We start from the raw sequence: 10,242 nt of genomic DNA, 5'->3' as shown, positions 1-10,242 counted from the left end.
AAAAAAAACAAAAAAAATCACTTTGTAGCTGGGATGTTTCGGGTGGTTGGCCCCGGGTCCGGTCTGAACACCCTCTGCGTCCCCCAGGTCCAGCACGCCAGCAAGCAGATCGCCGTCGACAAGCAGTACAAGGGCATCGTGGACTGCATCGTCCGTATCCCCAAGGAGCAGGGCGTGCTGTCGTTCTGGAGGGGCAACCTGGCCAACGTCATCCGCTACTTCCCCACTCAAGCCCTCAACTTCGCCTTCAAGGATAAGTACAAGCAGATCTTCCTGGGGGGCGTGGACAAGCACACGCAGTTCTGGAGGTACTTTGCGGGCAACCTGGCCTCCGGCGGTGCGGCCGGCGCCACCTCCCTCTGCTTCGTGTACCCCCTGGATTTCGCCAGAACCCGCCTGGCCGCGGACGTGGGAAAGTCAGGCACAGAGCGCGAGTTCCGGGGCCTGGGAGACTGCCTGGTGAAGATCACCAAGTCCGACGGCGTCCGGGGCCTGTACCAGGGCTTCAGTGTCTCCGTGCAGGGCATCATCATCTACCGGGCCGCCTACTTCGGCGTGTACGATACGGCCAAGGGTACGTGTGGCGGCCGTCGCAAAGTCCCAGAGACGGGATCGATACGCAGACATTCCCTCGGGGTCCCGTGGGCTGAAGGTCCGAGATATGGTGTGGGCAGGGCTGGTCCCTCCTGCGGCCTCTCTCCTGGGCTTGGAGACGCCGTCTTCTCCCTGTGTCCTCACAGGGTCAACCCTCTGTGTGTGTCTGTGTCCTCATCCCCTCTTCTTATGGGATGTCTTAGTCCATCTCAGGCTGCTATCACAGAATACCATAGACTGGGTGGCTTAGAAACAACAGACATTGATTCTCCCACAGTCCTGGAGGCTGGAAGTCTGAGATCCAGGTGTGGGCAGGGCTGGTTCCTCCTGGGGCCTCTCTCCTGGGCTTGGAGACGCCGTCTTTTCACGGTCGTCCCTCTGTGTGTGTCTGTGTCCTTATCTCCTCCTCTTATGACATGTCTTATGACGTGTCTTAGTCCGTCTCAGGCTGCTATCACAGAATACCAGAAACTGGGTGACCTAAACAATAGACCTTGATTCTCCCACAGTCCTGGAGGCTGGAAGTCCGAGATCCAGGTGTGGGCAGGGCTGGTTCCTCCTGAGGCCTCTCTTTTTGGCTCGTAGACGCCGTCTTCTCCCTGGGTCCTCACAGGCTCGTTCCTCTGTGTGTGTCTGTGTCCTCATCTCCTCTTACAAGGACACTAGGCTCATAGGATGGGGGCCCACCCTGCTGGCCCCCTTTACTGTTACTCACCTCTTCAGAGACCTCACATGCAAGTACAGTTGCATTCTGAGGCCCTGGTGCGGGCGGTGGGGGGACGTCAGCATGTGGATTTTGAGGACCCAATGTAACTCCCGTCGTAACTGTGACCCTGTAGAAGGTCAGGGCCCTCGCTTTTCCCCCAACAGGCCTAACCCCGGCCTCTGGAACTGTCTTGCTGGGCTCCGGTAGGTGGCCGGCGGCCTCTTCCCCTCCTGGCCCTGCCCCGACCTTTCGTGTTGTAAACGTCAGCTGGCACCGAGCAGCCACGTGGAGGGGGCACGGGTGGTCTTGGAAGCGCTCGGCACCACCTCGGGTGGCCGTGAGCACACAGCGGAGGCTGAGCCTGCTCTCCGGTGGCCGTGCAGGCGCCGGAAGGTGACGTGCCGTTCCCCCGCAGGCATGCTTCCCGACCCCAAGAACACGCACATCGTGGTCAGCTGGATGATCGCGCAGACCGTGACGGCCGTGGCCGGCGTGGTCTCCTACCCCTTCGACACGGTCCGGCGGCGGATGATGATGCAGTCTGGGCGCAAAGGAGGTACCCGCGCGGGCTCGGGAGGCGGGAGACCCTTGCTAGTGGGAAGGGGAACCAGGAGCTCCTTGGCCTGGGCCGGTGGGAGGCCAGGAACCATCAGAGAAGGCACTTCCCTGGGTGTGGGAGGCAGCAGTGTGTCAAAGTAACCAGCTGTGTGGAAGGATTTTCCTGAATGATGGGCTTCTGATCTTGGGGGTTTCATGCTCCAGGCAGCAATTGCTACATCCCCACCTCCTAGAACCTCCGCCCGCATCCACAGCCTCGATCCTGCCGTCTCTGCGTGGACGCCAGGGGTGGAGACGGGGGACGCCCAGGGCGGGGCCTGAAGTCCCGTGTCCAGCCCTCCTAGACACAGTGGCTTAGGAGGAGGGCTTGAGCTCAGGGCACGGGGTCACCAGAGCCTTGGGTTTCCCTCCTGTAATCAGAACTATGGCTCAGGCGTCCGGGCTGTTACTTCTGTAAAACGTCTTCAGGGGTGCAGGTGGCGTCCGTGTCTCGAGGAGCTTGGCCCTGTCTCACCGTCTCCCTGTCGTTGCAGCTGACATCATGTACACGGGCACCGTCGACTGCTGGAGGAAGATCTTCAGAGACGAGGGGGGCAAGGCCTTCTTCAAGGGTGCCTGGTCCAACGTCCTTCGGGGCATGGGGGGCGCCTTCGTGCTGGTCCTGTACGACGAGCTCAAGAAGGTGATCTAAGGGCCGCGGCCTCGTCCCCACACACACCAAGGGAACCAAGAGAACCACGTAGAATCCTCAACCGTGCGGACCATCAACCTTCGAGAAATTCCATTTGTCCTTTTCCCAGCCGGACCCTGCCCGTAGGCGGCGGCCGGGGAAGGCTGTAGAGAAGGGGCGCGACGCGATCCAGTCGTCGGCCCCCGATTCCACGTCTTGATCACGGGGTGGGAGGGAACCATGGCGTCCCCGCGGGCCCATGGGCGAGGCACTCCAACACTGAGACCTAGAGTCCAGACGCTTGTAGGACCCGAGTCGTGTTTGAAGTATTTATTTAAAACAAAAGAATCATGTTTCCCATTTGTACTTCAGCGCTAGCCCCTGTTTCTGCACAGCCGAGTACTAGCAAGTATGTTCTGTGTTGGGCATCCTGCTGCAAAATAATAAACCGAGGACACAGAGGGCCTCCTGCCTGACCGCACCTCTCCACGGGCAGCCTGGGGTCTGGAGGTGGGGGCTGGGCCCATGGGACGCAGGTGGGGCCACGCTCTGCCCCTGTGGCCGGCCCACGTTCCTGGCGTGCGGTGCGGCCGCCTCCCCAGCACCCCCGGGACACAAGGTCCCAGCTGGGGAGAGGAGGGGGGTAGAAGCCAAGGCTGGCGGAAGTGTAGCCGGGCTCCCTGGTGAATGCTGGAGGTCCCCAGGGCACCTGCACTTACTGTGCCTTCTCTGAGACCATTTGTGTGACCGTAACACCTGGGGTCGGTTGTACATAGGACACGTGTCTCTTAGCTCTGAAGGCTGGAAGTCCCAGAAAACCAAGGCGTGGCAGGTTCGGTCTCCGGTGAGTACCCGGTTCCTGGCTTCCGGATGGCGCCTTCTCCCTGTGAGTCCTCACACGATGGAAGAGGCCAGGGAGCTCTCCGGAGTCCCTTTTACAAAAGCGGGGATCCCATCCAGGAGGCCTCACCACCTCATCACTCCCGGAGACCCCCACTTCCCACACCGTCACTTTGGAGAGGGGTATTTTCAGGCTGAATCTTGGGGGCCTGCGTTCCTCTCCACCTCCCGTAGCTCCCGAGGGCCACGCCAGCCCCCGTTCCAGCGTGAACGGTGGAGTCAGCTGGGGTTCCCAGAGTGGCCGCTGTGTGTCCGTGGGTTCACCCGTGAGGATCCCACCACAGGGGGTGCCCACCGCCGGGCACGCCAGCTTCCTTCGAGCTCCTTGCGTGCATTCATTGCGAGGCAAGAAACGCTGTGTTGACTCTGCCAGGCTGGACGTTGGGCCTTGGTGGTGCCAGCACACGGCAGGGCCACAGGGACCGCAGCCCTGGGGATCCACAGCTGGCTCTCCACAAATCCCAGCCGTAGTTAAAAAAAAAAAAATTGTTTTTTGAGTTGGAGTCTTGCTCTCGCCCAGGCTGGAGTGCGGTGGCGCCATCTCGGCTCACAGCAACCTCTGCCTCCCAGGTTCAAGCAATTCGGCCGCGGCTTCCCAAGTAGCTGGGATTATAAGCGTGCGCCATCACACCCGGCTGATTTTAGTATTTTGAGTGGAGATGGGGTTTCACCATGTTTGCCAGGCTGGTCTCAAGTTCCTGGCCTCAAATGATGGACCGCCCGCCTCGGCCTCCCAAAACGGTGGGATGACAGGTGTGAGCCACCGTGCCTGGCCCGAGAGGCAGACTACATCTCTGCACTTCGCCAGGTAGAAACCCTCATCTGTGTCCCGATGAGTCCCGTGTTTGTCACGCGTCTCCGCCCGGAGGCAAGTGGAGAAACAGGAGCTTCCGCCATCAACCCTGTGGGTCCTGCACACCCTCCACAAAACAGCCACGACCCACAGAGACCATGGGTCCTGCACACCCTCCACAAAACAGCCACAACCCAAGGGGACTGGTGGGTCCTGCACACCCTCCACAAAACAGCCACAACCCACGGGGACTGGTGGGTCCTGCACACCCTCCAGAAACTAGCCACGACCCACAGGGACCCATGGGTGCTGCACACCCTCCACAAAACAGCCGCGACCTAGGGGGACCCGTGGGTCCTGCACACCCTCCACAAAACACCCACGACCCGTCCCCGTGGGTCCTGCACACTCTCCACAAAACAGCCACGACCCACGGGCACCTGGGCTCCGAGTTCCTGCCTGGAGCCGTGGTAACTGCTTCATCCACTCCTGGACGTGTCTTCACTCCTGTGACTTCATAGATTTTAACATAGTAATCCGGGCATGGTTTCCTTAGCAGTTCCAGTGAAATCCTACATGGTATACTGGACTCTGGGGGATTCGGGGGATTTGGTGGTGGGGGGGGGAGGGTATCCAAAGTTACCGTTCAAAGACCAGCAAGTGCACTTCGCGTTACTGACATTTTTCTTTTTTTTTTTCTTTGAGATGGCGTCTCACTCTTGTCACCCCAACAGGAGTGCAATGGTGTGATCTCGGCTCAACGCAACCTCCGCCTCCCAGGTTCCAGCCATTCTGCTTCAGCCTCCCGCGTAGCTGGGATTACAGGCATACGCCACCACGCCCAGCTAATTTTGTGTTTTTAGTACAGATGGGGTTTCACCACGTCAGCCGGGCTGATCTCAAACTCCCGACCTCAGGTAACGTGCCTGCCTCGGCCTCCCAAAGTGCCGTGACAGGCGTGATTTTACACACACAAGCCACTGTGCCTGGCCAGTCCTGCCCGATCTTGAAATGGTGAGGCTCTTAGCAAGCTGAGTGTTGGAGGTAACTTCACAGGAAATAATACGTGGTGTTACTAAGAGAATCCTGCCTCGTGGCTACTACCAAAATCACAGTTCTGGTTGGGCTCCGTGGTTTAGCTCTGTAATTCCAGCACTTTGGGATGGTGAGGGGTGGATCGCCTGAGGTCAGGAGTTCGAGACCAGCCTGACCAACATAGAGAAACCCCGTCTCTCCTAAAAACACAAGATCAGCCGGGTGTGGTGGCGCACGCCTGCAATCCCAGCTACTTCAGAGGCTGAGGCTGGAGAGTTGCTTGAACCCAGGAGGCAGAGATTGCTGTGTGCTGAGATTGTGCCACTACACTCCAGCCGGGGTGACAGAGCGAGACTTTGTCTCAAAAGAGGTTGGGGGGGCCGGACGCGGTGACTCAGGTCTGTAATCCCAACGCTTTGGGGGGCCGAGGCGGGCGGATCACATGAGGTCAAGAGTTCCAGACCAGCCTGGCCAACATGGTGAAACCCGTTCTCTACTAAAAGCAAAGTTAGCCGGGCATGGTGGCAGGTGCCTGTAGTCCCAGGTACCGGAGAGGCTGAGGCAGGAGAATTGCTTGAACCCGGGAGGCAGAGGTTGCTGTGAGCTGAGATGGTGCCAGTGCACTGCAGCCTGGGTGACAGAGCAACAGTCTGTCGCAAAAAAACAAACAAAACAAGCCGGGCACGGTGACTCACACCTGAAATCCCAGCACTTTGGGAGGCCGAGGTGGGCAGATCACCTGAGGTCGGGAGTTTGAGACCAGCCTGGCCAACATGGAGAAATCCCGTCTCTACTAAAAATACAAAAATTAGCCGGGCGTGGTGGCAGGTGCCTGTCATCCCAGCCACTCGGGAGGCTGAGGCAGGAGAACCGCTTGAACCTGGGAGGCGGAGGTTGCAGTGAGCTGAGATCACGCCACTGCACTCCAGCCTGGGCCACAGAGCAAGACTCCGTCTCAAAAAAATCAGTTCCTTTGTGTGGATTTGCAGTGGGGCAGCTTCGACTCATCCCGGGCTCCCTGGGACGGTTCCGTGTTCTAGGTGGAAAAGCTGCGGACATCGGGACCGTCCCCAGGGGCTGCAGGGGGGCTGACAGGCTCCCTCCTTGCCAGCGTCACTGCTGCCTGGATTCCTTCTCCCTGCTTTCCTCCCCCGCCACACACAGGCAATGCTCCTTTCAGCAATTTTCCTGCAGCTCCAAGTACCCCTGTTTTCGGTTTGGCCCTCACACCCGGCAGAGGCCCGGTTGGGAAGACCCCAACGGGGAGACAGGGCCTGGGGGAGGGGATCAGAAGTCAGGCCTGCATCCAGCTCTGGGGAATGAGGGCAGGGACGCAGAGGTCAGGCCGGGGTGGGGATGGAAGAGCCCAGGCTGGCCTCAGGGTGTGAGCGCAACTGAACCTGCCAGGGCAGATCCCAGAGCCCTCGCCGGATGTGGGCAGCTCCTCAGGTCTGTGGGTAAAAAGGTGCGTGGACACAGCATGTTTACGGACATCAGAGTGTACCTGGCTACACAAGCCCTGTACGGTGGCTTAGAGACATGCAGCCAGGCCGGGCGCGGTGGCTCCCGCCTGTCATCCCAGCACTTTGGGAGGCAGAGGCGGGCCGATCACGAGGTCAGGAGATCGAGACCATCCTGGCCAACACGGTGAAATCCCGTCTCTACTAAAGATACAAAAATTAGCCGGGTGTGGTGGCGGCGCCTGTAGTCCCAGTTACTCGGGAGGCTGAGGCAGGAGGATCGCTTGAACCTGGAAGGCGGACGTTGCAGTGAGCCGAGATGGCTTCATTTCACTCCAGCCTGGGCGACAGAGCGAGACTCCTGTCACTAAAAAACAGCTGTGCAGCCAGGGTCACGTGTACAACCGGGGGCCGGAGAGGACAGACAAGCCAGGCAGGACATCTGGCGCCCTCGGAAAGCAGCAAAGCTGATGTTTCTCAGAGGTCCTAGAGGAGCCAGTTACAAGATGCTGGAGGCCGGGCGCGGTGGCTCACGCCTGTCATCCCAGCCCTCTGAGAGGCCAAGGCAGGCGGATGAGGTCAGGAGTTCGAGACCAGCCTGGCCAACACGGTGAAACCCCGTCTCTACTAAAAATACAAACATTGGCCGGGTGTGGTGGCAGGTGCCTGTAGTCCCAGCTACTCAGGAGGCTGAGGCAGGAGATGTTTGAATCCTGGAGGCAGTGAGCCGAGGATTGGAGGCAGTGGAGGCAGTGACCAGAGGTTGCAGTGAGCCGAGTTCACGTCACTGCACTCCAGCCTGGGCGGCAGACCGCGACTGTCTCAAAATAGAAAAAAGGCCAGGTGTGGTGTCTCAGGCCTGTAATCCCAGCACTTTGGGAGGCCGAGGTGGGCGGATCACAAGGTCAAGAGTTCGAGACCAGCCTGGTCAAGAGACCAACCTGGTCACTATGGTGAAGCCCCGTCTGTACTAAAAACAACAAAAATTAGCCGGGCGTGGTGGCAGGTGCCTGTCATCCCAGCAACTCGGGAGGCTGAGGCAGGGGAATTGCTTGAACCCGGGAGGCGGAGGTTGCTGTGAGCTGAGATTGCATCACTGCACTCCAGCCTGGGCGACAGAGCAAGACTCCAAAAAAAAATAAAAGTGGAAACGTCTGTCTAGTAGTGTTGGAGGAATGGGGCTGAATCCAGAGACGGGGACCAGTGAGTGGGGCAAAAAAAAAAAAAAAAAAGCACTTTTATCATGAAGTAAACACACGAAAGTTCTGTTCTTTCCTTTTCCCGGCAGCTTTGGACTATACATTGCACAGGCGTCTCCCACGCCCACCACCCGTTAGGAACGTCCATTCCTGCGCCGCGTCCAGCAGCGCAGGCTGTGCAGGTGCCTGGCCCGGCCAGGGAGACTGAGGCAGTCCCCGGCAGGCCCTGAACCCCGGTCTCAAGTTTTCTCCACCACCTGCACTTCAGACACCAGACACTCCTCCAGGCCGGCTTTGCCCGCCTCCCAGACCACCTGCAGAGACAAGAGGAGGCAGGGTGAGTCGGCCACCCCCAGATAACAGAGCCCACGTCCTGATCCGCGGGGGCCTGTCCCATCTCAAATCGGCTCTGAGGGCCAGGTGCAGTGGCTCACGCCTGTAATCCCAGCACTTTGGGCCGGGCACGGTGGCTCACGCCTGTAATCCCAGCACTTTGGGCCGGGCGCGGTGGCTCGCACCTGTAATCCCAGCACTTTGGGCCGGGCGCGGTGGCTCGCACCTGTAATCCCAGCACTTTGGACCGGGCGCGGTGGCTCGCACCTGTAATCCCAGCACTTTGGACCGGGCATGGTGGCTCACGCCTGTAATCCCAGCACTTTGGGCCGGGCGCGGTGGCTCGCACCTGTAATCCCAGCACTTTGGGCCGGGCGCGGTGGCTCGCACCTGTAATCCCAGCACTTTGGACCGGGCGCGGTGGCTCGCACCTGTAATCCCAGCACTTTGGACCGGGCATGGTGGCTCACGCCTGTAATCCCAGCACTTTGGACCGGGCATGGTGGCTCATGCCTGTAATCCCAGCACTTTGGGTCGGGCACGGTGGCTCACGCCTGTAATCCCAGCACTTTTCGGAGGCCAAGGCGAGTGGATCACAAGGTCAGGAGTTCGAGACCACCCTGGCCAACACGGTGAAACCCCGTCTCTACTAAAAATACAAAAAAATCAGCTGGCTGTGTTGGTGGGCGCCTGTAATCCCAGCTACTCGGGAGGCTGAGGCAGGAGAATCGCTCGAACCCTGAACCGGGAAGGTGGAGGCTGTGGTGAGCCGAGATCACACCACTGCCCTCCAGCCTGGGCAAGAAGAGCAAACCTCCGTCTCAAAAAAAAAAAAAAAAGAAAAAAATCTGCTGTTCCCTGGTGTGTGGGGCGCGGAGACAGCCCGTGATCACGGTGGGCGGGGAGCCCGGTGTCCCCCCAACCCCCTTCATCCTGCAGATTTTGGCAGCCGCCCACCCGCGCCAGCAGACGGTGTCCAGCCGCCTAGTCCAGGGCGTCTCACTCTGGCTGCCCAGGCTGGAGTGCGGTGGCTCGATCGTAGTTCACTGCAGCCTCCGCCTCCCAGGTTCAAGAGATCCTCCTCCCTCAGCCTCCCAAGTAGCTGGGATGACAGGTGCACACAGCACCACGCCCGGCTGATTTCGTATTTTCAGTAGGGACGGAGTTTCTGCATGTTGGCCAGGCTGGTCTCCAGTTCCTGGCCTCAAACTGTCCACCCGCCTGGGCCTCCCAAACCGGCCACCACGCCCGCCCAGACCCCTCCCGCGGCAGAAAACGTAACATACCAGCTTGTCGTGTTGGAAGGTGTCACCGATGGGGTCTTTCATGTGTGGGATGCGGGGAAACAGTCTCTGCATCACCAGATACCTCGGAGGAAAGAGAAATGGTCCAGCTCTGAACCCAGCACCGACCAGCTCATCATCCGGGACACGGCGCGTCCAGGACAGGCAGGGCCAGGACGGAGCAAAAGACTCCAGTCACTGACTCGAGGGGTCTCCCTTTTCCAGGCCCCCGAGGCTCCCTACTCCTCCTCCTCCTTTTCCTCTCCCTCCCCTCCCTCTCCCCCTCCCCTTCCTCTTCCCCTTCCCCTCTGGGAGATAGAAGTTACCACTGCACCCATTTGACAGTTTGTGAAGCTCTGATGCCTGGCAAGGAGGAGACTGGGTCTGGCCGGGCACAGTGGCTCACGCCTGTCACCCCAGCACTTTGCGAGGCCGAGGCGGGCAGATCAACTGAGGTCAGGAGTTCGAGACCAGCCTGGTCCACACGGCAAAACCCCATCGCTACTAAAACTAAAAATTAGCTGGGTGTGTTGCTGGGCGCCTGTCATCCCAGCTACTCGGGAGGCCGAGGCAGGAGGATCGCTTGAACCTGGGAGACGGAGGCTGCACGGAGCCGAGATCGCGCCGTTGCACCCCAGCCTGGGCCACAAGACCGAGACTCGGTCGCAAAAATGCTCCTAATGATGCTCAGGACGGTTCTGTGAAAAACTT

At 59.6% G+C, this 10,242-nt stretch overlaps 2 protein-coding genes across 2 annotated transcripts in view; one reads left to right on the top strand and one right to left on the bottom strand.

Moving 5' to 3' along the window:
- The window catches only part of LOC105554244 (ADP/ATP translocase 3-like), a 5,214-nt gene extending 2,208 nt beyond the window's left edge, over nt 1-3,006 (top strand). The window contains exons 3-5 of the mRNA XM_012000629.1: nt 88-574; nt 1,716-1,856; nt 2,392-3,006. Coding sequence (XP_011856019.1) covers nt 88-574; nt 1,716-1,856; nt 2,392-2,549 — 786 coding nt within the window. The 3' untranslated portion in view covers nt 2,550-3,006. The remainder of the gene's footprint in view (nt 1-87; nt 575-1,715; nt 1,857-2,391) is intronic.
- A 4,928-nt stretch (nt 3,007-7,934) lies between these two features.
- The window catches only part of IL3RA (interleukin 3 receptor, alpha (low affinity)), a 38,974-nt gene continuing 36,666 nt past the window's right edge, over nt 7,935-10,242 (bottom strand). The window contains exons 12-13 of the mRNA XM_012000628.1: nt 9,535-9,663; nt 7,935-8,229 (exon numbers count right to left, since the gene is read on the bottom strand). Of these exons, the coding sequence (XP_011856018.1) occupies nt 8,155-8,229; nt 9,535-9,663 (204 nt within the window). The 3' untranslated portion in view covers nt 7,935-8,154. The remainder of the gene's footprint in view (nt 8,230-9,534; nt 9,664-10,242) is intronic.

Source organism: Mandrillus leucophaeus, unplaced genomic scaffold, assembly GCF_000951045.1.
Source record: "Mandrillus leucophaeus isolate KB7577 unplaced genomic scaffold, Mleu.le_1.0 Scaffold634, whole genome shotgun sequence".
NCBI classification, from domain to species: domain Eukaryota; kingdom Metazoa; phylum Chordata; class Mammalia; order Primates; family Cercopithecidae; genus Mandrillus; species Mandrillus leucophaeus.
Note: the sequence above shows the minus strand (reverse complement) of the source record. Positions and strands in the feature narration are given on the sequence as shown.